At 68.0% G+C, this 26,487-nt stretch overlaps 3 protein-coding genes across 5 annotated transcripts; 1 reads left to right on the top strand and 2 right to left on the bottom strand.

Annotated features, from left to right (window-relative positions):
* Positions 1-791: 791 nt before the first annotated feature.
* LOC311218032 (digestive cysteine proteinase 1-like) lies at positions 792-4,007 on the bottom strand (the record flags this gene model as incomplete). The annotated part of the gene is made up of 11 exons (XM_084300487.1): positions 792-979; positions 1,143-1,332; positions 1,420-1,581; positions 1,658-1,749; positions 1,881-2,074; positions 2,156-2,351; positions 2,631-2,871; positions 3,145-3,317; positions 3,420-3,512; positions 3,653-3,712; positions 3,959-4,007. 11 exons carry the CDS (start codon positions 4,005-4,007, stop codon positions 792-794), a joined length of 1,638 nt encoding a protein of 545 aa, XP_084156613.1.
* A 1,390-nt stretch (positions 4,008-5,397) lies between these two features.
* LOC311218031 (digestive cysteine proteinase 1-like) lies at positions 5,398-9,850 on the bottom strand. The gene is made up of 11 exons (XM_084300486.1): positions 9,797-9,850; positions 9,068-9,127; positions 8,717-8,809; positions 8,432-8,604; positions 7,752-7,995; positions 7,475-7,670; positions 7,187-7,380; positions 6,724-6,815; positions 6,486-6,647; positions 5,784-5,973; positions 5,398-5,647 (listed from the first exon to the last, which is right to left on the bottom strand). The coding sequence occupies exons 1-11, from the start codon at positions 9,846-9,848 to the stop codon at positions 5,460-5,462; spliced, it is 1,644 nt and encodes a 547-aa protein (XP_084156612.1). The 5' UTR covers positions 9,849-9,850; the 3' UTR covers positions 5,398-5,459.
* A 1,546-nt stretch (positions 9,851-11,396) lies between these two features.
* Positions 11,397-21,079, top strand: FGR (FGR proto-oncogene, Src family tyrosine kinase). Of its 3 annotated transcripts, none has more exons than XM_084300889.1 (13): positions 11,397-11,607; positions 15,220-15,281; positions 15,410-15,646; positions 15,749-15,851; positions 16,122-16,220; positions 16,417-16,520; positions 16,989-17,138; positions 18,046-18,201; positions 18,671-18,850; positions 19,081-19,157; positions 19,238-19,391; positions 19,957-20,088; positions 20,227-21,079. In XM_084300889.1, exons 3-13 carry the CDS (start codon positions 15,421-15,423, stop codon positions 20,433-20,435), a joined length of 1,590 nt encoding a protein of 529 aa, XP_084157015.1. In that variant the 5' UTR covers positions 11,397-11,607; positions 15,220-15,281; positions 15,410-15,420; the 3' UTR covers positions 20,436-21,079. The 3 variants fall into 3 exon arrangements, with proteins under 3 accessions (XP_084157015.1, XP_084157013.1, XP_084157014.1); XM_084300887.1 differs by lacking the exon at positions 18,046-18,201 and adding an exon at positions 17,529-17,693; XM_084300888.1 differs by lacking the exons at positions 11,397-11,607; positions 18,046-18,201 and adding exons at positions 14,908-14,999; positions 17,529-17,693.
* The last annotated feature ends 5,408 nt before the right edge of the window (positions 21,080-26,487 follow it).

Raw genomic sequence — 26,487 nt, 5'->3', positions numbered from 1 at the left:
CCCACCAGCACCCCACCAGCACCCTGAGCGCTGCAGCCCCCACACCACACTGGGGGACAGCCACGACCCTCTCTGGGGCAGCCCCACAGCAGCAGCGGCCTCCCTAAACCCTTGGGGCTCCTGCTGGGGTTTCCCCCAGCCATGAAGTTTTGGGGTAAAGCACTGGAGAAGGGTGAAAAAAGGAACGTGGCAGAGCTGGGGAGGCAGCTCCACGCCTGGCTGCTCCCCGGGGCGTTGCACGGAGCCTCCCTGCCCCAGGGATGTGCCCGGGAACCCGCCCTGTCCCCCTCCCCGTGGCTCTGTCACCGTCACCCACCTTCTTGCCCTGCACCCTGCGTCCTCCCAATGCCCAGGAGCACTCACAGCACAGGGGATCCTTTGGGTTCCTTCCGTTCTTGGAACATGAAGACCCCCAGAAATCCTGTTTTCTCCCCAAATATTTAAGGAAACCGAGGCACCAGGCACTGACACACGTGGGGGCCCAGAGAAGAGGACCCAGCATCCAGAGCTGCTGGGAAGGGGGGGCTGGCACTGAAATCCTTGGGGTTAGGGGACACAGAACCCAGATGGAGAGCACGCTGGGGTTGGGAGAAGACACCCCAGCACCGCGGACAGGATGGCTTCTCGCAGCATTTATTGCCAAAATGACAAAAAACCTCCCCAAAACCCCTCTGCCCTCCTGGCTGCGCTGCCCCCCTCTGCCCCACGGTCACCTCGTGGTGCCCCATATCCAGCCAGAGCTGCACAGGGGGACGCGGTGGGGACAGGGCACGCATCAGGGCCGCGTCCCATCAGGCCAGGACAGGGAAGGAGGCGGCGGTGGCCACCCCGCAGTTGTTGTCCTTCATGGCCATGAGGATGTAGCCGTCGTTGCCCCAGTAGGTGGACCAGGAGTTCTTGATGAGCCAGTAGCTCTTGCCGTGCAGCACCCCGTAGCCCACGGCCAGCACGGCGTGGTCCAGCTCCGACGTCTCGTTCCCTGGGAGAGGGAAAAGAATTCAAACATTGACATCTCCGGCTCCATCCCTGCTCTGGGTGCAGCCCCTTGGCCAGCCCCGCACCGACGTTACGCCCCCGGGGTGCCAGCCCCAGACCCCGTGAGGGGGACAGGGACCCCGCTGGGTGCCCCCCACCCAGCTCACCGCAGCGGGGCTCCTCGTAGACGCCGTTGGCGTAGAAGGCGAAGGACTTGTGCGAGGCATCGATGTTGACGGCCACGGGGCCGTGCTTGACCAGCGCGGCTTTCAGCGCCGTGGCGCTGCCCGGCTCCACGTTGACGTAGCCGGCGAGCGGGGCCACCAGCTCCGACTGGTTGCAGTGGCAGTAGCCATTCTGGGGGGGACACGGAGGTGGCACCGGGGTCCTGGAGAGGTTTCCAGGGTGCAGGGTGGGAGCACACAGCCCCCTGGGCACCCTCACCTGCCCCAGGTATGGCCCGTAGGACTCGGTGCTGGCGATGCCGCCGTGCTTCATCACCCACTCGTAGGCTCGCCACTCCTCACCCCCATCACACGCCTGGTTCCCGAAGCCCCAGGAGCAGTCGATGAGGACTTGCTGGGACAGCGGGGTCAGCACACCGGTCTGCGGGGAGGGGACATGTTGCAGGGATGGGGACCAGCACCCTGCGGCCACCCCGGCCGTCCCCGCTCGCTCTCACCTTGAGGAAGAGGGCACCCTCCATGGCACCCGTGGTGGCGAAGCTCCAGCAGGAGCCGCAGACAGCCTGGTCCTTCACGGGGGTCACCGCGCCTGGGGACAAATGGGGTGGGTGAAAGGGGAACTGGGGCAGGACTGGAGGACCCACACAAAGCCCGGAGCGGAAAGCAGAGCCCAAACCTTGGGCACGCTCCAGGCTCGCACCCCGCCAGGTCCCTGCTCACCGTACAGCCTCCAGTCGAGGCTCTCGGGGAGGTGGAGGTCGGCGTAGAGCTGGCTGGGGAAGGGCAGCCCGTGGTTGGGAGCCCCGCTCCGGCGACGGCCCCGCAGTGCCGCCAGCTCCTGGGGCGTGCGGTCGGCCAGGTGGTTCAGCGCCAGCGTGTAGGAGAGCGCGGCGCGGTTCTTGGAGTGCACGAACCTGGGGACGGGATGAAGGTGCTGCGGGACGAGGGGAGCATCCCCGAGCCCCCCCCGGGTCTCCCCACCACCTCCCCGTTACCGCATGTTGTGGATGAAGGCGCGCTGGCGGTGCTCATGCTCCTCCTCGCTGCCGTAGCGCTTCCCAAACCTCTCCCGGTAGTGGTGGAAGAGGCGGTGGTGGACGTGCGCCGCGTCCGTGCCCACAAACTCCCGCATGGGGTTGGCCACGATGCGGTGCTCGGGACCAGCCGCGGGCCACTGCTCGCACTGCACGCCTGCGGGGAGCACGGGGAGGGATGGGGTCCAATGGGGTCCATCCCCACAGCGGGGTGCAGCGCCCGCACCCCAAACCGCAGGGGCGCAAATTGGGGTCGGCACTGGGGGGACACCGCACCCAGCACGGGATCACCCAGCTCTCAGCATTTTTAGGTTTCTCCCCACCTCCTTTTTTCCCCCCCAGCCGATCGACCCGAATTACGGGGAGCTTGGCAATAAATTAAAACAAATCAGAGGACGCAGAGCCGCGGGGTGGCACCGGCTGCGCAGCCGCTCACCGTCGGGGAGCTGGAAGACCTCGGGGGAGAAGCGGTGGCTGAAGGTGGCGTAGTCGATCTCGTACTTGTCGTAGTGGGAGCCCAGGAGGCTGTTGAAGCCGCGCACCTCGTAGTGGAGGGGCACGGGGCCGCGGGCCGAGCCGCCCACCCGCAGGGTGTAGACGTTCTTCTTGTGGCCCCAGTAGGAGACGTTCTGCCAGACGGCGCAGCGCTGCCCGCGGAAGCGCTCCTCCCGCACCCACTGGGCACAGCGGGTGTCAGGGACACCGTGCCACCACCGTGTCCCCAACGAGCCAGAAGCATGCCCCAGCCACACCATGCCACGGGGTGAGAGCCCTCCTCCTCCTCCTCCAGCACCCGGGGCTGGATCTGGCCTCGCGTTTACCCGTTCCCAACCACCTCTGCCCTCGCACGGAGGCATTTACCCATTCCCAACCACCCCATGCCCATCGGTGTCCCTTGTCCCCTCCCCTGCCTCATTTCCAGCTCCTCAGGGACCATGCCCGGGGCTGACCTTGAAGTTTTCCAGGCTGGGGAAGACGCTCTGCGGGGTGACGAGGTCCCCATCGGTGCCGTTGATGCAGAAGCACTTGCGGACGTTCACCTCCGTCTCCGTGGTCTCCGGTGTCACCTTGAAGCTGGCGCCGAAGGGCTCGACGGAGCCGAACTGGTAGGTGACCACTTGGCCTGGGGACGGGGACGGCACCGGGTTCCAGCCCAGCCCGGCTCCCAGGGGGCTCCCGGAGGGAGCAGAGGGATGGGGGCGGCCGCCAGCCCCCGCGCACCCACCGCCGTAGTACTGGATGCGGCTCTTGCCCCCGGTGAGGTTGTACCAGGCTTCGAAGGGCTCCCTGATCTCCGCGTAGGGCAGGCTGAGCACTCCTGCGGGCACCCCGGGACCCCACAGCATCACCACCCTGCTCCCACCCGCAGCACCCCACAGCAGGGACGTGCCCAGCCCCGGGGTTGGGGCACCCAGGGGTGCTGGGTCCCTTGGCTGGCACCGGGTCCCCGAGCGGTACCTGTGACGTGGTAGATGTCCCCAAACGTGGGTGTCTCCAGCAGAGCTTTGCTCTCTGCTCCTGGAAAGGAAAAAAATAAAGAAAAGAAAAGCAAAAAAAAAGCCTTTTAAGCTGCTGATGGCCCAGCTCTCCGTGCGCAGGGCTGCCTCAAAGCCTGCAAAAAAAACCTAGGAGAGGGGGGACAGCCTGGGGGAGCGCACCCTGCCCAGGCAGGGCAGAGAATGGGGGTCCCCGAAGTGGGGGTCCCCGCTCCCCCAGGCCTCGCCCTCTCACCCAGGGGTGCAGCCAGGGCAGGGGGGCTCTCACCCAGCAGCAGGGCAGCCCCCAGCACCAGCAGCCACCCCAACCCCTCCATCCTGCACGCCCCAGCCCACGGTGCTGCCCTGCGCCCAGGGGTGCCTTAAATACCCCCGGTGGGTGGGCAGGGAGCTGCCGGCAGCCGTCGGGCACGGCCCCATCCCTCCCGTTGGCCAGGATCAGCCCGAGGGGGAGGTGGGGCTTTGTGCTGCCCTCCCCAGCCCCCCCACGAGCACCCAGGGGTGCCCTTCCCACCCGTGGCAGGGTGGGTGCTGATGCCGTGCGCTCACAGGGTTTGGGGTCAGGGGGAGCAGGGTGGGACCCAGATGCCTGTGGGCACTGTGGTGGGGGCACCCCTGGGCTCAGGGGGGGTTTCCCATGGAGTAGGACCCCAGGGGTGGGTGCTGGGGGTGCCCCCAGCACTGCAGCTTGCAGCACCCAGGAGAGCACCCAGGAGAGCACCCACACCCTGCACCCACACCGCAGCCCCTCGGGGTGCTCCCTGCCCTCCTGGATGCCCCCCTGTCCCCCCTGTCCCCACGGTGTGGTGCAGGACTCTCTGCACCCCCGCGTCCTAGCAGGGCGAGCCCAGGACTGCAATTAGAGGGGGGTTAATTGGAAAAAAGGAGAGAGCCCAGATGCCAGGAGCGCCGTGGGGAAGGAGGGCCCGGGCAGGAGCACGGCGGTGGCCTTCACCCCCCCTACTTGCAGCGGGGCCAGCTGGACCCCAGCCCAAGGTGACAGCGAGCGCCCGCGGGGCCGCCGAGCCCCAAACAACGCCGATAGGGCTGGGTGTGGGATGGCTGCACGCACCACAAGGCACACGGGGGCTGCTGCCCCCCCAAAATGCTTCTGCCCCAGAGAGGTGACAGCCAAGGGGGGAGGACAGCCAGAGCTCGCCCTCCCCGTGCTGGTTGAAGGATGTTCCCGTGCCAAACCTGCTCTCCTGGGGGGGGGTTGTAGGGTGTCCCCCCCAAACAGGGAGCAGCCCCACAGGGTGCTGAGGAGCCCGGCTGGGGGCTGGGGACACTACAAGTGCCACCCAGTCCCGGAGCCACAACAGAGCCAGGGCAGTGGGGCAGAGGGTGGCTGCCCCCCCCCCCTCTCCCCGTGCTCCAGGAATGTCTGGTCTCAGCAGAAAGCCCCGGGGGGGTTTGTGCTCCACTCCAGATAGGGCTGGGAGAGCCTCGTCCCTCGTCCCTGGGGGGCTGCTGAGGGCAGCTGGCTGTCCCCAGGGCCGGGACAGGGACCTGAGCCAGGCGGGCAGCGCTCAAAACCCCCCCGTAGCAGCCAAATTTATTTTTTCTGGGGTCTTTATTGGCAAGCCCACGGCTGATTTCCCAGCAGCCCTGTCCCACCACGTTCCCATCTTGTTCCACGTCCGATTTTCCCCCTGCACCATGGGGGTCCCCCCAGGTCCCCACCTCCCTCCCGCACCCCGGGTCACAACGAAGGCTCTGCTCCGGGGCTGGGTGCCCTCAGGTTCCCCCCGCAGAGCTGGCAAGTGCCATCAGGCCAGGATGGGGTAGGTGGCCTCGGTGGCCACCCCGCAGTTGTTGTCCTTCATGGCCATGAGGATGTAGCCGTCGTTGCCCCAGTAGGTGGACCAGGAGTTCTTGATGAGCCAGTAGGTCTCCCCCTGCAGCACCCCGTAGCCCACGGCCAGCACGGCGTGGTCCAGCTCCCCCGGCTTGTTCGCTGCGAGGGACAGCACAGGGGAGGGCACATTGGGACAGCAGCCCCCCAGGAGGGGAGCTGGAGGGCTTCTCACCCCCTCCAGCCCTGCCCGATATCACGGGGAGGGGTTCCCGGGGGTCCCAGGTGCCCGACTCACCGCACTTGGGCTCGTAGTAGACGCCGTTGGAGTAGAAGGAGAAGGTCCTGTGCGAGGCGTCGATGCTGACGGCCACGGGGCCGTGCTTGTAGATGGCAGCTTTCACTGCCGTGATGTTGCCCGAGGTGACGTTGACGTAGCCCGTGATCTTGGCCAGCATCTCAGACTGGTTGTAGTGGCACAGCCCGTTCTGCGGCACCCCGGGGGGGGCAGCGTCAGCGGGGGTGCACAGGTCCTCTCCCCGCCATGCCCCCGGCTGCCCCCTGCTCCCGTGCAGGGACTGGTGTGGGATTTGGGATGTGCCAGGGTCCCTGCCCCAGCCCCTGCTGCCCACCACGGCGGGGACGTTTCCCTGGCATGCAGCACGGGCGCCTTGCTCTGTCCCTAAGCCCCTTGCTCTGCCCCGTCCTCGGGCAGCCCTGCACCACCCCTGCACCCCGGGGAGCTGTGGCTGTGTCACCACCCCACGGCAGAGGAGCCTCGTCCCTGTTGTGCAAGAGGAGAAACTGAGGCAGCGGTGACGAAACCGCCTGGCTGAGCCCCAGGGCTTGGCTCCGCGCTGCAAGGAACCGCAGGGACTCTCATGCCCTGGGGAAAGGGCGGCTGGCCCGTCCCCAGAGCCCGTGAGCATCCCTGCAGGGTGCCCAGAGGGACACGTCCTGAGAGCTGGGGACCCCGGCAGGGGCACGGGGCCACCCTCACCTGCCCCTTGTAGCTGCCGTAGGACTCGGTGCTGGCGATGCCGCCGTGCTTCTTGATCCACTCGTAGGCTCGCCACTCCTCGCCCCCGTCGCACGCGTAGTTCCCGAAGCCCCAGGAGCAGTCGATGAGGACTTGCTGGGACAGCGGGGTCAGCACGCCGGTCTGCGGGGAGGGGACACGCTGCAGGGACGGGGACCAGCACCCTGCGGCCACCCCGGCCGTCCCCGCTCGCTCTCACCTTGAGGAAGAGGGCACCCTCCATGGCACCCGTGGTGGCGAAGCTCCAGCAGGAGCCGCAGACAGCCTGGTCCTTCACGGGGGTCACCGCGCCTGGGGACAATTGGGGTGGGTGAAAGGAAACTGGGGCAGGACTCGAGGTCTCACAGCACTCCCCAGGTGCTTTGCAGACAGGGCTTGGTGCCCTCTTGTAGCAGGGGATGCACCAAACCTCCGGCTGCACACCCCGAGGTTAGAGCATCCCCAGGGAGCATCTCTCCCGGCACATGGGCGCATGGGGCAACCAGCACCAACGGAGCTGCCTCGGGCTGGATGAGCCCCTCTGGAGCTCCCTGGCATGGAAAAGGAGCACGAGGCAACTCGGCCGGACTCTGCACCCACCCCAATGGGCAGCACCCACCCCCTCTACCAGCACCCAACCCCGGGCAGAGCAGCACCGCGCACCGACCCCACCCGGCACGCACCGTACATGCGCCAGTCGAGGCTCTCGGGCAGGATGAGGCCGGCGTAGCGCTCGGCAGGGAAGGGCAGCCCGTGGTTGGGAGCCCCGCTCCGGCGACGGCCCCGCAGCGCCGCCAGCTCCTGGGGCGTGCGGTCGGCCAGGTGGTTCAGCGCCAGCGTGTAGGAGAGCGCGGCGCGGTTCTTGGAGTGCACGAACCTGGGGACGGGGACGGCACCGCTGAGGACACCGCAGCACCCGGCTCCCCAGCACAGGGGGGAGGTCGGTGGGTGCCCCCCAACCCGCCCCGCACCTCATGTTGTGCACGAAGACGTGCTGCCGGTGCTCCAGCTCCCGCACCGAGCCGTAACGCCGCCCGAAGCGCCGCCGGTAGTGGTGGAAAACCTCGTGCGCCCGCGGCTGCTGCCGCCCCACCAGGTCCTCCATGGGGTTCGCCAGCACCCGGTGCTCCGCCGTGGTCCCCGGCAGGAGCCCGCATTTCTTCGTCTCTAGGGTGCAATTAGGGGACGCCGTCAGCTCGAGAGTCAGCCGAGGAGGAAGGGCAGGGTGGGGGCCCCGGCCCCGCTCACCGTTCACGGGGATGTCGAAGACGGAGGAGGGGAAGCTGTTGTCGAAGTCGGTGTAGGAGATCTCGTACTTGTCGTAGTGGGAGCCCAGCAGGCTGTTGTAGCCCCGCATCTCGTAGTGGACGGGGGCCACCCCGCAGCTGGAGTTGGTGACCCACAGGGTGTAGACGTTCTTCTTCTGCGCCCAGAGGGTGACGTTCTGCCACACGGCGCAGTACCGGCCCTGGTAGTACTCCTCCCGCAGGAACTGGGGGCACAGGGACGGGTTTTTGGGGTGCGACCCGTGTCCCTACCTCCCCGCCCGGCCCCTCCGTGGGCACCCATGGCCAGCAGGGATCCGGGTGCCGCAGCCAGCCCCGCCGGAGGCTGGGGACGGGGGGAGCCAGGCTGCCATGCAGCGACTTGCCCGAGCTGTCCCGAAACACCGGCGCTTGTGTGGGCTGCGACACGTCCCAACACGGCTCCTGGGGTTGGGAAAGGAGCCGGGCGTCTGGCCCCGAGCCGCGTGGGGAAGTGACCCTCCTCCCTGCACCCATGGGTGCAGGGACCTGCCGCAGCCTGCCCCGGCACCCTGCACCACGCAGAGGTGAGCAGGGACGGGGGGGAGCACGGCCCAAAGCCCCCAGCCCCGGGGATGCTGCGGGCAGCGGGTGGGATCCGGGCTGTCCTTTGCCTCCCCTCACCTTGAAGCCCTCCAGGCTGGGGAAGACGCTCTGGATCCTGACCACGTCCTCCTTGGAGCCGGGCAGCTGGAAGCATTTCCTGGCGTTCACCTCCTTCTCGGTGGTCTCGGGAGTGATCTTGTACTGCATCCCGTAGGGTTTCACCCCGGCCAGCTGGTACGTTATCACCTGCCCTGCGCCACCCAGGGGGGGAAACTGAGGCACGGGGGTCCCGCTCTCAGCCTCCCTTCCCACAGGGACGGGTGCAGACGGGTCCGGCTGTATGGGTTGTGCCCCCCTGCCTACCCCCATAGTACTGGATCCGGCTCTTGTTCCCCGTCAGGTTGTACCAGGCTTCGAAGGGCTCCTCGATCTCCGCGTAGGGCAGGTTGATGACCCCTGCGGAGCACCCAGCACCCAGCACGGCTCAGCCCCGGCACCCCACATCCCTCCCCAAGCCCCCAAACACACTATGTTCATCACAGACACCCCCAGCACCCATGGGGGATGCTGTCCCCAGGGGTCCCCCCACCACCACCACGTGCACCAGTTGCAGTGCCAGCTGGGCACTGGGATGACCCGGCGCTGCGCATCCTCCGCTCCCCTCATGGTGCTGAGGGGTCCTGGCTGCCCTCAACCCCAACTCGGGGCCGTTACCTCTGACGTGGTAGATGGATCCGAAGTGGGGCAGCGGCCGGGAGAGCCCCTGGTCCCGTCCTGTAAGGCATGAGCAGGGATGGGGCCGGGTTGCGGGGCCATGGGGCAGCCCGCGGCGGGACGCTCCCGTTCCCTGCAGCCCCTCCCGGGCTCGCAGCTTGTGCAACCCCACGCCAACACGCCCTGGGAGCCAGCCTTCCCCTCCGTCAGCACCTTTCTGATGGGTCCCAGCACCCCAAAATCAGGGGGTCCCCAAAAATCGGGGCACCCCCAGGTGGTGCCCAGCACGCGGGGAGCGGCGATGGAGCCAGCGCCCCCGGGACTTGCGCAGTGCCCCAGGCACCCGGGGAGGGGAACTGGGGGGCACGGCTCCCCCTGTCCCCCCCAACGCTTCCGGCAACAACCTGCCCGCCTCCCCCCGCTGCTCGCTGCAAAAACAGGGAAATGGTCGGGGCTGGTGCGTGCGTTCAAGCCGCCTGGCTCGGTGCAGCCCTATTTTCATCCTCCCCCCTCGCCAAGCCTTCAAGGCACTGCACCACCCTGCAGCCCTCCTCTCCCGGGGGCTCCAAGCACAGGGCTTGGCACACCCCACAAAAAACCCTTCTCCACCCTGCCCTGTGTTCCCATTAACCCAGCGATGCGGAGACAACACCCACGGGGGTTCCCGCAGCTTTGGGGTGACCCCAAACCCCCCCGGTGCCTCGGCACCGTCCCGGGGCACGGACTCACCCCGCACGGCGGCGCAGAGCGCGGAGGCCACGAGCCAGCCCAGCACGCCCATCCTCGCCCCCGTCGCCCCCGCTCGCCGGGACCTGCTCCCGGTTTTAAGGCCGAGCCTGGGCCCTCCCCGGGGGAGGGAAGGAGCCGGCATCATGTGGTGCCCGATGGGGCGCATGGGATCGGCTGGATCCATTCGGGGGAGCCCCACAGGCTCGGCTCCGGGGTGCTCGGGGTGCTCGGGGAGAGCTGGGGGCTCCTCACCACGCAGGAAAGGGGGACGTGTGCCTCCTCCAGCAGCACGGGGGAGCCACCACCCACCCTACTCCCCCCAAGGGCTTTGGGGGCTCCCCAAATGCAGGGCTCCGTCCTTCCCCTGCTGTAGGGCTCCTGCAGGGGTTGTGCCCCACCAGCCCCATCTCCACCCCACAGAGAGCCCCCTTGGCAAGGCTGTTCCCATAAGGAACAGCCCTCCAGCCGGCTCCTGGCCCCATAGTTTAGCCAGGCTGACCCCATAACCTGCCTGGGGATGGGTGCTGAGCCTCCCCCAGCACCCCGGGAGCTGCCCTGGTCCCTCGGTGGTGGCAGCACCCATGGGACGGTGGCAGTGAGCGGCCGCCCCCCTGCTGTACCCCGTCCCCCCCCAGGGGCACCGGTGGCCTCGTGCCCGTCCCGATGGGGACCCATGGCCTCGGCCAGCCCCGTCCCCATCCCCGCGTGAGAACAGGAAGCCCCGGGGCTGGACTTGCTGTCACACAGGAAAGAAGAGGTCGGCGCCTGCGGGGAGCACCTCGCACCTCCCCAAAACTCTGCCTGGCGGACCCCCGCTGCGAGGGACCCCTCCCCGGGACCCCCTAGAGCCAGGATGCCAAAAGCTCGAGGGGCTCTCGGTGTCCCAGCACCCAGTCCGGGAGCCCATGGGGGGCTGCAGGGGGGGCTCAGCTCCTCTCCTGGGGCTGGCTGGGCTTTGGGGTTTGGTGCCAAATCTTGGGAGCCTCCCACTTGCAGCCTCACCCGGGCGAGGCGTAAATAAGGAGTCCGGTGGCTGGGGCGCTGCTGATGGCTGCAGCAAGCACACGAGCGGGCTGAGAGCTGCGGGCCCCTTTTGGGGACCCACGGAAGCCCCCAGGGGACACGGTCCCACCCCCCGGAGAGCTGGGACACTCGTCACCATCCCACAGCTTCCCCTGTCCCAGCTCACCCCGTCCCGGCGCAGACCCCGCTCCTTGGGCTCGTTTTATCCCTGCCCCATATTTGCAGCGTGCCCGTCCCCGTGCCATCCCCTGCTCTACGGGGGGGGGGGCTCAGGGATGCATTTGGGGTCAGGCAGCACCCCGACCCCACACACACAGCTTTGGGAACACGACAACCCCACACATACCCCATAACCCACCAGCAGCCCCCGCGTGGGGCTGCGCCGCGGATGGGGCTCCCCAAAGCCCCCGTCCCGTGTGCGCCCCCGATGCCACCATGTCCCCGGGGGGGGGCACGGGAAGGTGCTGGGCCCCGCTGCGTGCATTGGGGCTGGCTGGTACAATGAAGCATCGCCGGGAGAGCGGGGAGGAAGGGGGGGCGAGGGGAGGGGAAGCTCAGCTCGGCGGCGAGAGCTGCTCCGAGGCGGGGAGCCGCACGCACACGCGCTCCCGCTTCTCCCCTCGGCACCCACCCGGCTGTGCCTTGCTGAGCCCCCCCCCCCAGAGCCGTCCCCCGGCCCCCAGCGCCGGGAGGGTCCGGGTGCTGCCGTGGGACCCCCCTGGAGAGAGGAGTTGGGGGGGGGCCGGGGGTCGCCGGGCTCCATGCGAGCCGGAGCAGGAGGGCTGACGGTAGGAGGGATGCACGGGGGTGGTGGGAGGGCAGCTGGGGGGGGGTCGGGTTGGTTTGTGGGCAGGTGGGGGGGTCCCCTCTATCCCCTTGTTAAGTGTTTTGTGTTTTTTTTTTTTTGGGGGGGGGTCTCCGTGCGCCGCCCCCTGCCTCAAGTGTGGTGTGGGTTCGGGATGGGGCGCTGAGCCGTGGGGTTGGGGGAACCCATTTGGGGGGGGGTCCTGCCTCGCTGCCCCCCTCCCCAGCCTCTGCGGTGATGCTGGAGGTGGGGAGGGGGGGGCAGGAGACCCCCGGCCTCTCTCATCCTTGGGGGGGGAGGCAGCCTCCAGCTGCCCTCCCGGCACTAGGGCAGCCATGGGGAGGCTGCTGAGACAAAACAGAGCTGGGGAGGGGGCTGGGGGGGGACCCATATGGGGTGGGGGGCACCTGCGACCCCCCAAGCCCTACGGGTGCCCCCATCCTGCCAGCACCGCCGTGCCGACCTCCACCACCCCCAGCCAGGGCTGGGTGCCGGGGGCACCTCCGGGCGCACGTAGGGCTGGGGTTGGGAGGGGGGGGACCCATTGCAACCGGGTGCCCCCCCCCCTTGCAACCGGCGGCTCGGCCTCGTCCCCGGCCCCTTGGTGTGTCCCAGGCAGGAGCAGGAACTCGGCGCTTCCTGCCCCGCACAATTCCCTCCCCGCCCTGCTCCTCCCGGGACATTGTATTCGGGGCCGCGCTGCGCTCTTGGCCGCCGTCCTCCTCCCCTGCAGCCCCTGGGATCCGGGAATTGCTGCTCCTTCCAGCGGAAATCCTGCCTTCCCCCCCGCCAGCCATGGGGCTGGGAGGCCTGGGGGGCAGGCGGGGGGGGAGAGCAGAGCGGGGGCCACGGCTCGGCCCGTCGCGGGGCTGGGGGGCGAGGGGCACCCCCAGGCTGGGGGGCTTGGCGCAGGTGGGCTTCTCGGGGTGGACTGCTTGTAGGGCTGCCGTACCTCCTGGGGCAGCCACGGGTTGGTAGGGGGGGGGCAAAAGCCACCGTGGAGCCCCCCCAGCCTGCCCCATACATGGCAAGGGAGGGGAAGGGGCTTCTGTGTGCCCCATGGGCAGCTGTGGGGTTCCCTGCCCTGCCACGTCCCCATTAGGGTGGGACACCCGCTGGGACCACCATGGGTGATGCTGTCATCTGTTGGGGGCGGTGGGGAGGCAGGAGGTGTCCCCTTGTCCGTCCCCCCATGGAGGTGTCTGCGGGGCTCCTGATGGGAAGGGAGGTGGCTGTGGGCCCCCACGTCCTAACGAGGACCCGAGAGGTGGCACCGTCCCCCGCCAGGCTGCAGCTGGGACCCCAGTGCCACAGGGTGACCGAGGGGACCCCGCAGGCTGCGCCGTGCAGCGATCTCGGTTCCTCTTCCCCCAGGGAGGCTGCGGCAGGGCAGAGAGCTGCCAGGGGTGCGGGGCCACGTGGGAAGGACGGGAGTGCGCAGGGCAGGGGGTGGGATACGGCCCTGGGGGGCCACAAGGTGCCCGAGGGGCTGCAGCACGCGGTGTCACTGCTCAGCCCCGCCAGCATCCCATTTTTGACCCCGTTTTGCCGTCCCCAACGCCTGGGACCCCGCCAGCCGCAAGGTTCCCCTCGGAGGCCACGGCACCGTCCTCTTCCTCCTCCTCCTCCTCCCCCACACCACTCTCCTTGGCCGCTTCCTCCTCCTGCTGTGAAGGTGACAGCAGGGCCCGTGGGGTGCCCCCTGCTCCCCGTCCCTGTGGGGTCCCCCCCTTTGGCCAGGCGCTGGTCCCGATGCCACCTCGGTTTGTCCCCAGGGCACCGGGTCTGGGGTATTCGGAGAGCCTCCAGAGCTCTCTGTGCGTCTGCACCCCCACGAGCCCGACCCCTCCGTCCCCTTGGAAAGGGGCTGGGGTGATCCCATGGGGTGACAGCAGGGTGACATCTGGGGACACCAGACCCCGGCTCAGGGCTGGGGCAGCGCTCCTGGTCCCTCCCTTCCTGAGCTCATTCCTTGGCCACCACCCGCTTTGGAAACCTCCCCGTGCCACCAGCACCGGGAAACCAGGCTCTGGGGTCGGGGGGGGACAGGGGGAGCAGATGGCCAGGAGGACGGTGACAGTTCCCAGACCCGTGGCAGCGGGGGGGGGACGAGTTGGCCGGGTGTCTGTGCGGCACGGAGGGGGCACGGCGGGGCACGAGCTGGCACCGTGGTGGCACCGGCGCAGGTGGAGCCGGCCTGGGGGGGGGGCTCGCTGCCCATCTGCTCCCAGGGCCGGCCGCCAGCACGCGTCCCCTCCCCAAAAATGACCCCAGGGAGCCGTTTTTGGGGGCCAGCCTTCGAGGGCGGGTGGGATGCTGTGTGGTGGTTGGGGCTAAGCCCCAAGGTGCGGGGGTATTTGGGGTCTGTGCCTGTCTGGGAGCTGCCCCGTGCCCTCCCTGACCCCCGGCTGCTGAGTTCAGCGGAGAAATTCGGCAAAATGGGAAGTGTCGGAGCGCGGTGCCAGCGAGGGGGCCGGGGTTTCTCATGAAGAGGGTTATGAAGAGGGTTTGCGAGAGCTGGAAACGGCTGTCAGCTGAAACACCAACTTCTTCTCAGAAAAGTAAAAAAAAAAAAAAAGCCCCAAAAAAACAGCCAGGCCCTCTCGGGTTTGGCAATTCTGTCCCGGCTGCAACAGCCCCGGCCTTGCCAAACGGCCGGTGTTGAAAGCCCAGGTGGCCACGGAGAGCCCGGGGCCGCTCGAGCTTGTTTGGTGCTTCGAAACCTGCTGCTGAGAGAAGGAAAGGAGAGCCAGGGACTGGGATGGGGGAAAGCTACGTGAAACATTTCCTCGGCCCCAAAACCCCCACATTTGCCTCTCAGATCTCGGGGAGAGGACCTGAGCTGTGCCCAGGGGCCGGGACGTGGCTGCGGCACCGAGCACAGCCCCGGGCCGTCACCCCCGTGGGGGTGGGACCCCCGCAGGGCTGGGACCCCCAAATCTCCATCCCTCTTGGGGCAGCTCCCCCGGGGGGCCAGGGCTTAGGGCCCAGCTCCGTCCCTTTCCTCCTCGGTCCTATTTCCTCCTCCTCCTCCACACCTTCTCACAGCGCTGGCCGGAAAAGCGCGGCCGCAACCGCAGCGAGGCGAGTGGGGCCCTTCCTGCCCCGAGCCACCAGTTCCCCCAGCAGCTCAGGGTTACGGGGACGGGGACGTTTTTGGGGGGCTCCCTCCGGCCCCGGCGGGGCGGCTGGGGGGACGCTGCGCTGCCTGGAAGGAGGCGCTGGGCTGGCTGGGGGGGGGGACCTGGCGGGATGTGGTTTCAGCCCGTGCAGAAATATTGCAGCTCGTGCAGCCGGGCTGCAGCTCCTGCAGGGGTGTTTGAGCTCCTGCACAGCCCTTCGAGCCCGTGCAGCAAGGCTGAAGACCTCGCGGGGGTATTATATCCTGTGCAGGGGCGTTTCGGCTCGGGGAGGGGTATTTAAGCCCGTGCAGGGGGTATTGCAAGCATGCAGGCTTCTCGCAGCCCATGCGGCGATGTTTGAAGCCTGGCGGGGGTCTGGCAGCCCGTGCGGGGTTTTTGGAAGCCTGGCGGGGATGTTTTAGCCCACGCAGGGGCTCTGCCCCCCCTCCTGACGCCCTCCCCGCCGTCCCCAGGTGCCTCTCGTCCTCCCCGCGGTGCCATGGAGCAGCTGAAGTGACCCCGCGGAGCCGTCACCGTGAGTGGGGTCGCGGCGGAGGGGAGCACCCCTGGGTGCTGGGGAGGGGTGGGGGGGGGGTGCAGGGGAAGTCGGGCTGCCTGTAAGCATCCGTCAGTCCCACGTCCGTCCGTCTGTCCGCCCCGCAGGCCGTGCCAGGATGGGCTGCGTGCACTGCAAGGAGAAGGTGGCCGGCAAGGGGCAGGCGGGGAGCGGCGGGGGGCCCTCGTCGGTGCCCCCCCTGCAGTACGACCCCGACCCCGCGCAGCTCGGCGGCGCCTTCACCCACATCCCCGACTTCAACAACTTCCACGGCCCCGCCGTGCCCACCCCTGCGCCCTTTTACCCCTCCAACACGCTGCAGGCGCACGGCAGCAGCATCACAGGTCAGTGGCGAGCTGGGGAGGGGGCTGTGGGGGGGGTCCTGGCTGCACCCATGGGTGCTGGCCGGGACGGGGCTCGCCCACGGTGCCCTCCGTGTGCCGCAGGGGGGGGCGTGACGCTTTTCATCGCCCTGTACGACTACGAGGCCAGGACAGAGGATGACCTGAGCTTTCAGAAAGGGGAGAAGTTCCACATCATCAACAACACGTGAGCCCCCCCCCTGCACCCCCCCCGGCCCCCTATCCCACTTGGGAAGGTGCTCCCAGTACTCCCAGTATGAGCCAGGCTGGGGACCCTCCTCCTTACTGGGCACCAGTAAGACAACCCACGTGTGTCACGAGTTGGGTGGCCCCAGCAGAGCCCTGGGGTGGGTGCCCTCGGGGGTGGGGGACAGCGGGGGCTGGGGGTGCTGTGCGCGGGGTGGGTCTGGGTGTCCGTCTGTCCGCCCCTCCTCACCGTCCGTCCGTCTCTCCCCAGCGAGGGTGACTGGTGGGAGGCCAGGTCGCTGAGCTCGGGCGACACGGGCTACATCCCCAGCAACTACGTGGCCCCCGTGGACTCCATCCAGGCAGAGGAGTGAGTATGGGGTGGGGGGGACACGGGGGGGGACACCCAGGCATGCTGGCACCCCGTAACCGTGCCGTGATGCTCGCGCGATGCTCACACCTTGCTTGGCCCCGCTGCAAAGTGAGGTCCATGGTGCCAAGAAGGGGACTCGGGGCACCCATGGGTGCCCCCCTGGTGCTGATGCCACCCCTGCCCCCCCCCACAGGTGGTACTTTGGGAAAATTGGGCGCAAGGATGCAGAGCGGCAGCTCCTGTGCCATGGGAACTGCAGGGGCACCTTCCTCATCCGGGAGAGCGAGACGACGAAAGGTGGGGGGCGTGGGGACGGTGGGGGGGGGTTGTGGGGTCAGGGGGGCCATGGGAATGGTGTAGGGGGCTGTAGGGTCAGGGGGGACATGGGGATGGTGTAGGGGGACATGGGGATGGTGTGGGGGGCTGTGGGGTCAGGGGGGACATGGGGATGGTGTAGGGGGACATGGGGATGGTGTGGGGGGCTGTGGGGTCAGGGGGGCCATGGGGATGGTGTAGGGGGCCGTGGGGATGGTGTGGGGGGCTGTGGGGTCAGGGGGGACATGGGGATGGTGTAGGGGGACATGGGGATGGTGTAGGGGGCTGTAGGGTCAGGGGGGACATGGGGATGGTATAGGGGGCTGTGGGGATGGTGTGGGGGGCTGTGGGGTCAGGGGGGCCATGGGGATGGTATAGGGGGCTGTGGGGTCAGGGGGGCCATGCCCTGTGCCCCTCCCCGTGCCACCCCTCACCCCCGCTCCCACCCAGGTGCCTACTCCCTCTCCATCCGAGACTGGGACGAGGCCAAGGGTGACCACGTGAAGCACTATAAGATCCGAAAGCTGGACAGCGGGGGGTACTACATCACCACGCGGGCCCAGTTCGACACTGTGCAGCAGCTGGTCCAGCACTACATAGGTAGGGTGGGAGGGCTGTGGGGGGGTGGTGGGGGGCGGTGGGGAAAGCCCACGGGACCGGTTGGCAACACCCAGCCTGCTGGGCCAACTGGGTTTAACTGGAGGAGGAGGGGGCTGTGCTGGTGGCAGCAGAGGGGGACCCCCGGGGGTCCCCAATCTTCCGTGTCCTCGGTGCAGGGAGCACCCGGCCTCCGGAGAAGGTAAATAGCCCCCGGGTCTGGGGGGGGGCATCACCCCGTAACAGAGCTGGGGGGCTGCAGGGCTGTCCCCGGTGGGAGGGAGCGCACCCCACGTGTGTGTTTTGGGGAGGGGGGCACTGCAGCAGGATCAGAGCGGGGGGCGAGGGTTGGGGGCACCCCGGGGTGACGCCTGCCTCTCCCCGGTGCCGCAGAGCGGGCGGCCGGGCTGTGCTGCCGCCTGGCCGTGCCGTGCCCCAAGGGGACCCCCAAGCTGGCCGACCTCTCGGTCAAAACCAAAGACGTGTGGGAGATCCCCCGCGAGTCCCTGCAGCTGCTCAAGAAGCTGGGCAACGGGCAGTTCGGGGAAGTGTGGATGGGTAGGGCCCGGCGGGCGAGCCGGGGCGAGCGGAGAAGGGAGGGGAAAGCGGCGGGGGCACCCCCAGGCCTGGCACCCCCCCCCAAGAGATGGGCACAGGCTCCTGGTGCCCTGGGGCAATGTCCCACCCCCTGCTTTTTCAGGGCACCCCGAGTGCTCCCCGCAAATATAGATCCCATATAACCTCATATCCCAGATGGGGCCATGAGCAGGAGACAAAACCAGGCCTGGGGGGGGGTCCCTCGTCGTCTTCCTCTTCCTCCCGCGCCCCGCGCTCCCCCCGCTCGGCGTGCATGCTGCCTTCATCCCATCACTCCCCCTCCCTGCCTCCCCCCTTCCCTGCGCCCCTGCAGAGTACAACGACGGGTTGTGCCATCTGCTCACCCTCCCGTGCCCCGCTATGAAGCCCCAGACCTTGGGATTAGCTAAGGACGCCTGGGAGATAGCGCGGGAATCCATCAGCCTGGACGAGAAACTCGGCATGGGATGTTTCGGAGACGTGTGGATGGGTAAGGCTGGCCCAGCCGGCCGGGGCGGGGGGCTCGGGGGCACGAGCAGCCCCCCAGGCAGCATCGTGGGGACCGGGCGGTGCTCGGCACCGCTCCGCGTGGATGGATGGGGAACGGGGTTAGGCGAGCCCGCGGGTGCCTCGAACCCGTGCCACGAGGTGAGGTCTTTGAGTTGGGTTGGGCACGGTGGTAGCACGGCCCTTGATTGCCCTGGCCCGAATTCCTTGCTCCTCTGCTCGTCCCTCCACCCACGCAGCTCTCCAACCACGCATCCATGCAACCACCCACCCTTCACCTGCCCGTGCACCTCTCCATCCATGCATGGATCCATGCGCCCCCCATCCATGCGCCCCCCATCCATGCGCCCCCCATCCACGCACCCCTCCATCCACGCACCCTCCATCCTGGCCCTGCGGGGGCCGGGTGTCCCCCTTGGGGTCCTCCTGGTGACGCGGTGTCCCCGGGCCAGGCACGTGGAACGGCACCACCAAGGTGGCGGTGAAGACGCTGAAGCCGGGCACCATGTCCCCCGAGGCCTTCCTGGAGGAGGCTCAGATCATGAAGCGGCTGCGGCACGACAAGCTGGTGCAGCTCTACGCCGTGGTGTCGGAGGAGCCCATCTACATCGTCACCGAGTTCATGAGCCAAGGTGAGGGGCTGGCAGCACCCATGGGTGCCCTGCTTGGTCCCCCGGAGCTGCCCCCACCCTGCCTGGGCACGGCCAGGGCGCGCAGGGACCTGGTCCGAGGCTTCCCTGGGTGGGCACGGTTGGGTTCCTATGGGGAGGGCACCCTTGGGTGGGCACAGCAGGGTCCCTAAAGGGGAGAGCACCCTTGGGTGGGCACGGCTGGCTCTGTGACTGGCACCCTCTGCCCCCAGGCAGCCTGCTGGACTTCCTAAAGGACGGCGACGGCCGCTACCTGAAGCTGCCCCAGCTGGTGGACATGGCTGCACAGGTACCGGGGAGGCTGGCACAGGGTGGGCGCCCCCGTGGGGGGACACCCAAGGGTGCCAACGCTTCTCCCCCCCGCCCCAGATCGCCGCGGGCATGGCCTACATCGAGCGGATGAACTACATCCACCGGGACCTGCGCGCTGCCAACATCCTGGTGGGCGACAACCTGGTGTGCAAGATCGCTGACTTCGGCCTCGCCCGCCTCATCGAGGATGACGAGTACACGGCGCGCCAGGGTGAGCCCCCCCCGGTCCCAAAGCTTTGGGGACCGCTGCCCTGTCCATGCTGGGCCCTAGCATGGGCCTGGAGCTGTCACCCCCGGTGCTGGGTGCCCTGGGGGGTGGGTGCCCCAAGTGATGGGTACCCCAGGTGCTGGGTACCCCAGGTGCTGAGTACCCCTATTAATAGGTACCCCAGGTGCTGGGTACCCCAAGTGATGGGTTCCTTTGATGCTGGGTACCCCCATTAATGGGTACCCCCATTAATAGGTACCCCAAGTGAGGGGTTCCCTGGGTGCTGGGCACCCCCATTAATAGGTGCCACGGGTGCTGGGCATCCCAGATGATGGGTTCCCTGGGCGCTGGGCACCCCAAGTTCTGGGCACCCCCAATAATAAGCACCCGGGGTGCTAGATACCCCAATTAATAGGTACCCCAGGTGCTGGGTACCCCAGATGATGGGCACCCCAAGCGATGGGTTCCCTGGGTGCTGGGCACCCCAGGTGTGGGTTACCCTGGGTGTGGGTGCCCTGGGGTGCCCCAGCCGTGGCTCACCCCTTTCCCCCTTGCCCCCCCCCCCCAGGTGCCAAATTCCCCATCAAGTGGACGGCCCCGGAGGCGGCGCTTTTTGGCAAGTTCACCATCAAGTCGGACGTCTGGTCCTTCGGCATCCTCCTGACCGAGCTGGTGACCAAAGGCCGGGTGCCCTACCCAGGTACAACCCCCCCCCCCGGGCAGGGTGGGCACCCTCGGGTGGGCACCTTTGGGTGGGCACCCTCGGGTGGGCGCAGGACCCTCGGTTTCCCCGGCGGGGAGTGCGGGATGCTGACGGGGCCGGATCCTTACCTCCTAGGGATGAACAACCGGGAGGTGCTGGAGCAGGTGGAGCGGGGGTACCGCATGCAGTGCCCCGGGAACTGCCCCCCCTCGCTGCACGAGGTGATGGTGCAGTGCTGGAAGCGGGAGCCCGAGGAGCGCCCCACCTTCGAGTACCTCCAGTCCTTCCTCGAGGACTACTTCACGGCCACCGAGCCCCAGTACCAGCCGGGGGACAACCAGTGACCCCCTGCTGGGAGGGCGGGGGGTTCGGGGGGGGGCATTAATCGCCCCCCTTTTTGCAGGGGGGTTTCTCGCTCCCGTTGCCTGTGCCCCCCCTGTAAATGGCCATGGGGCGGTGCGGGGGGTGCCCCTCTTTTTTTTGGGGGGGGGGCTTTGCACAAGGATTTTGGACTCAGGGGGGCAGCGCCTTGCCCAGATGTGCCCCCCCCCCCCCTCCGTGCTCACCCCCCCACCCCCTCTCTCGTTGCCTTCGCAGCCAGCTTTGAACCTGAGAAGTGCTTTGGTTGGGGGGAGGATGGTGGGTGCCCCCCCGCGCCCCCCCCGTGCCCCCCACACCCCTACCCCACAGCAGCAGAGGCCTCGGAGGGGGGGGGTCCGGGGGTGCCCCCTCCCCACACCAGCCCCATCCCCTCGCCCCCAGCTCTGCATAGCCCGGGGGGGGGGGCAGAGGGGGGGCTCACCCCCCCAGATCCTAGCACTGAGCTTCAGCCCCCCCCTTATATCGCCTTTAATTTATACAGTTGCCCCCCCACACACGCCCCAGGAGACACACAGGGACCCCTATATGCAGGGGGGGGGACAGGACTCCTTGCTCCCCCCCCCCTTTATTTCCTATCCTTAAATTACAGCCAAATCCTCAAAGCCATAAACCCCTGCTTGCAGTGGGGGGGGGGGCACAGGGGGTCCTGAGTGCAGGGGGGGGGTCTGTCCCAGGGGCTGTTCCCACGGCCCTGTTGCCTTACGGGGGGGGCAAGGGGTGGATTCACCCCCTGCAGCAAGCATTAAGTGGGGGGGGGGCATCGTGGAGGCACGGGGCACAATGTGAATGTGATGGCACTGGGGGGGGGCACCCCAACTGGGCACCCCCTACCCCATGTTCCAGGCTTGGTCCCAGCCCTGCCCCCCATGGCCAGGACCCCCCCATGGCCAGGACCCCCCCCATGGCCAGGAACCCCCCCCCGCAGCCATGCGGTAGGGCCGGGGGGGGGGCACCCAGCCGCGTGCCCCCCAGGCTGTGCCACCGGGGGGGGGTGGGGGTGAAGGGACGGGTTTGTTGTTAATTATTTTTTTTTTTTAATTCCAGTCTGTAAATAGAGAGAAATAAAAACCTTTCTAACAAGCCTGGGTCCTTCTGGCCCCACATTGGGGGGGCTGCATGCCTCCCCCCCCCCCCCCGAGCCATTTGAGGTTCCCCTTGCAAATAAAACCCCCAAACCAGCAGGGGAGGGGGCAGCATTGGAGTTTTAAAGCTTTTTTTGGGGGGGGACCGTCCCCTCCTGCTGCCCCCCCCCCTCGGGGCTTTGTGCTAAGGAGGCAGGCGGCCCCGGCTTCGTTTGGGGGGGGCTTGGGCAGTGTTGGGGGGGGCAGAGAAAAGGAAAGGGGGGGGGGATCCCATGCATGAGGCTGGGGAGGAAGGGGTTAATTGCCCCTGCTGTGGCCCCTAATGAATTCCCCAGCACTGGGGGGGGGGGGCAGCAGGTGGGGAAAGGGGGCAGGGGATCGGGGACACCACTGGGGACACCGCTGGGGACACCGCTGGGGACACCGCGCACCCCTCGCCTGGCTCCATCCCCTCACCCTGGGGCCAGGGATTGCCCTGGGCAGGGAGCGGGGCAGGGCTGGGTGCGGCCACCCCGTGCCCCATCCCATCCCATCCCATAACCCATCCCATGCCCCATCCCGTGCCATATCCCATGCCTTGCCTCATCCCATACCCCATCCCATCCCATACCCCATCCCTTGCCATGTCCCACCCTGTGCCCTGTGCCATGCCCCATCATCCCATACCCCATCCCATACCCAATCCCATCCCATTCCATCCCATGCCCCATCCCATGCCCCATCCCATCCCACCCCCTGCCCCATCCCCTGCCCCATCCCATGGGGTCCCTCTGGTGCCCAGCAGGGATCAGAGCGGCGCTGCCAGGCCCCATGTCACCAAACTGCAGCCGCTGCCACCCAGGGGCGCATGGGATCTCGGGGCCGCCTGTGCCCCGTGGGCATCGCGGCGGCTCCGTCCCCCCCCCCAGCTGCTGCCCGCGTGTGGCACACACGTGTTCACACAAATCCCAAAAGCCACATGCAAGGAGCACCCTTACCCAAAGGGGTGTCCCTTGTCCCCATGGGGACACCCGTGTTGTCCCCCTCTAACCCCCACAAAGCCCTCCAGCCAGGGGGGAGCACCGTGGCTCACCCCCTGCTCGCCAAGCCCTGCACAGCCCCAAAACCCCAGGGGAATGTCCCCACCCTGGCACGTTTTGGGCACCCGGGGGGGGGAGAAGGGGACTGGAAGCAGCGGTGCTGGGAGCAGAGGGGACGGCCACCGCGATGGGGACCGATGGCTGCGCCCATGGATGTCACCTTGGTGCCACCAAGGGCTGGGGGGGCACTGTGCTGACCCCCAGCCCCATGGCAGGGTGACCCCGGGGGCAGCAGCGGGCAGGATCAGCCCCCGCTCTGCAATTTCCTCCTCCAGCACGAAATTCACTTAAAAAGAAATAAAAATGCAAATCCGGGGCCTGGCGCGGAGGGGCAGGCTGGCAGCGGGCGCGGGCATCCTGGCTGCTGCATGGGCCGGATCCTGACACCCCCCGGGTGCGAGGTCACCCCCATGACCCCTGTGTCCCCAGCCCAGCACCCCCCGTCCCCATTTGCGCCGGTGGCAGGATGGGTGCGCGTGCCCCCTGCCCTGCCCCAGGGCTGGCTGCGGGTGTTTGCTCCGTGCCGTGCCCCCGGGGGGGGGGACCTGCAGAGACCTCTCCCCACGGTCCCGAATTGGCAGCGGGGTTTGGGCAGCAAAAAGCTCGGGGACGAGGCCAAGCTGGGGCTCTGCCACCTCCCTGCTGCAGCCTCCTGCGCGCCCCTGGGCCTGTCCCCTTCATCTGTCCCCTGCTGTCACGAGGCTGTAAGGGACAGGCAGTGGGGCTCGAGGCCGTGGGGGGGGCCCTGTTGTGTCCGTCTGTCCTTCCAACCCCCCCCCCGGGTGTCTCGAGGTGGGGGCGAAGGGGTTAAAGGGCGCAGCTTCGGGGGGCATTGATTTTATGTTAATGCCGGGCTCCATCGACCTGGGGAGCGGGGATGGAGGGACAGCCACCGCGGGGCACGGCCACCAGCCCCGGGGGGGCCGGGGAGGGCAGAGAGCAGCATCCAGACCTGGGGGGGGGGGGAGGCTCTGGGCTGGCCCCTTCCCCTCCCCGCTGCCCGGCTCCCTGCAGCACCCCAGGTAGCGCCGCAGAGCCGAGCCGTGGCTGCAGCAGCTTCTGGGGAGGAAAGAAAACCAGCTCAGCACCACCTCCCCTCCCCGCGCACGCACCCCGTGGCATCAAATCCCCCTCCCCACGCACCCCAGGACCTCCCCTACACCCCCAGGCCCCCCCCTACACCTCCGGGACCCCCCCCCTCCGCCTCCAGGCCCCCCCATCCCCACGGTGCCCAGGCCCATCTCTCTTGCTGCCGCAGATCCTGGCCCCGTTTGGCCGCGCTCCCCGCTCGAGGGGTGCTGGAGCGCGGTGCCCGCACGGTGCCAAGCGCGGTGGGCGCAGGTGTGAGACCGCTGCAGATGGCCGGCGCCGCAGACCCTGGCACGAGGGAGCTGCGGCGCTGCCACCACCACCACCACCACCCCCGGGGGGGTCCTCACTGCCACCAAACGCCGCGGCGAGGTCCCATCCCCACCCGGCACAGCCCCGGGGACCCCGCGTCCGTCCCCGTCCCCTCCGACCCGAGCACCCCGGGGGCTGGCAGAGCCCGCCTCGCTCCCGGCCCTTGCATCGTCCCCGCGGTGGCGATGGCCAGACAACAGTGGAAGGTGGCCAAGAATGCAATTTTAGGCTTGGCCAGCCTCGTGACTGCTGGCCCAGGCCCGCGGGGACCGTGCCCAGAGGGGAAACTGAGGCACGAGGGGGGGATTGCTTCGCGGTCACGCAGCGGCTCGGCACCTCCAGCTGGGAGGGGGCACATTTTTCCATGGAAAAAAAGCAGCCCAGGGTCGGGAACGGCCACGCAGTGGCCACGGCAACATCTGTGACTGCAGCTGGGGAGCGAGGCAGGCTGTGCACGGCCGCTGCAGGCGCTACCCGATGGCACGGCCCCTCTGCCCCCAGCTCTCCCCATATTTTGGCCCCACAGAGCCAGGACCCGGTGCTGGCAGGGGTTTGGGGCCGTGGGGTTTGAGGAGCGAGGCGAAGCGCGGCAGGCACAGAGGTGTCGCAGCAGCAGCGCTGCTCTGCCGGGACGTGGTGCTGCCGGGTGGCACGGGGATGTTTGCGTTTCGGCAAAATCCTAAATGCAGGAGGGGTTGGCAGCCTGGGGAACGCCCTGCTCCAGGGCTTCCGAGGTGTGTGTGTGTGGGGGGGGGGCGAAGTCTTCTCTGCTGCAGTTTTTGGGGTAAAATCAGGATGGCCCCTACATCAGCAGAGGGGCAGGAAGCCCCCAGCCCCAATTGGGGTTGGGGGATGCTGCTCTCCACCCCAAAGGCAGCTCCCACATCCAGCACCCCCCCCTTGCCATCCCTTCCTCTTCCCCCCCACCACGCACCCCGCTCCCCCCGCTGCACCCTGCTGTCTCCAAAGCCCCCCCAGCCCTCAGATCCCACCCGGGGGTGGCTTTGGGGGGGGGGGTCCCAGCTGCTGTCCCCAGTGAGCGAGGCCACCACAAGCCCTCAGGGGACAAATGCAGCGCGGGGACAATGCGGTGGGGTCACCCGGTGACCCTATAACCTCAAGGAGGGTGGCGAGCAGAGCCTTCACCCCCCCCTCCCTGACTTTGGGCAGCGGTGGGTGGGCACGGGGGGGGGGATTTCAATCCGGTGCGGCCACCCCCGTGGCACGGCGACACGGGGCTGGGACCCGGGGACAGCGGTGGCCCCGGCTCGGCAAAGCAGCCGCTAGATGGTAGCGGAGGTCCACGCCAACGCTGCTGACACAGCACTTGGCTGCGAGAGGGACCGGGGGGCCCGGGTGACCCGGGGGACCCTGGGGACCCGTTTTGGCCACCCCCTTCCCCGCCCCGTGGCACCGAAGGGCTGGCCACGCGTGGAACCGGGACACGGGTGGCGTGGGCGCTGCGCCCCCGCCCCGACGCCCCCTGGCACCGCTGCCCACCCGCAGCTTTGGGGGCTCGGGGTGAGGGGGACCCCTCCCCAAAAGCCATCCCCACGAGCGTCCTGCCCCAAAGCAGCCCTGCGGCCAGCTGGGGACCTCCAGGGACCACCAGCAGGACTCAAGGGGGGGACAAACCCATGCCTGGGGACAAGCAGGGTCACCCAGCTCGATGGGGGGGTGCTGGGCACCCATGGGAGCCCAGCAGAGCCCCGGTGGGTGCCCCTCTGCAGGGACCCCGCTGCGAAGAGCCTCACTTTGCTCCTTCTCGCCCGCTCCCAGCCCTGGCGAGGGCTCGATGCCAGACGGGTATATATATTTTATGATAACTATAGAGATGCACTTCAAACCTGACAAAGGACTTTGACAGTTTTAAGCATCTCTTTGATTAATACATGACCTTTTAATGCTTCGGATTAAATTAATAAATCTTTTACATTCCAACCCATTCTGCTTGCAGTGTAATGTTTTCTGCACAACCTCCTTCTCTCCCCGCGCACGCAAGGCATCCCCCCTGTCCTGCTGGCCCAGGGCACACGCGCACGCGGGGCAGGTAACATCAAGGCACAGCCCCTGCAATATTCATACGGTGCAGAGCCCCGCGAGGCGAGCGGGGAGGGATATTCCTCGGGTTTGAACCGTCCCTAAAAATAGCAAGAAAATTCAAAGCTGACATTCAGGGCGAGGGGACGAGGAAGCCTGCAAAGTTGCTCACTCAGCCACCAGCAATTGCAGCGATCCTGTCTGCGTGTGCAGATTCCTCTGCTGACCGGGCTGGAGCGCCGGGCCTCCTCTCCGCAGGGTTTGCAGGAGCTGGGAGCGATGCAGACGGGTCCCCGTCCTCACCCCAGTCCCAAATCCGAGCCTGCTGGGGTGAGCAGAGCCCAGGGATGGAGCCGCTGGCATTTCGGATACGAAGCGCAGTGATGAGTCCATGCCGGAAGGCAGCTCTCGAT

This window comes from Netta rufina, assembly GCF_964035555.1.
Source record: "Netta rufina genome assembly, chromosome: 23".
NCBI lineage: Eukaryota > Metazoa > Chordata > Aves > Anseriformes > Anatidae > Netta > Netta rufina.
This window is presented reverse-complemented; position numbering and strand designations above follow the sequence as displayed.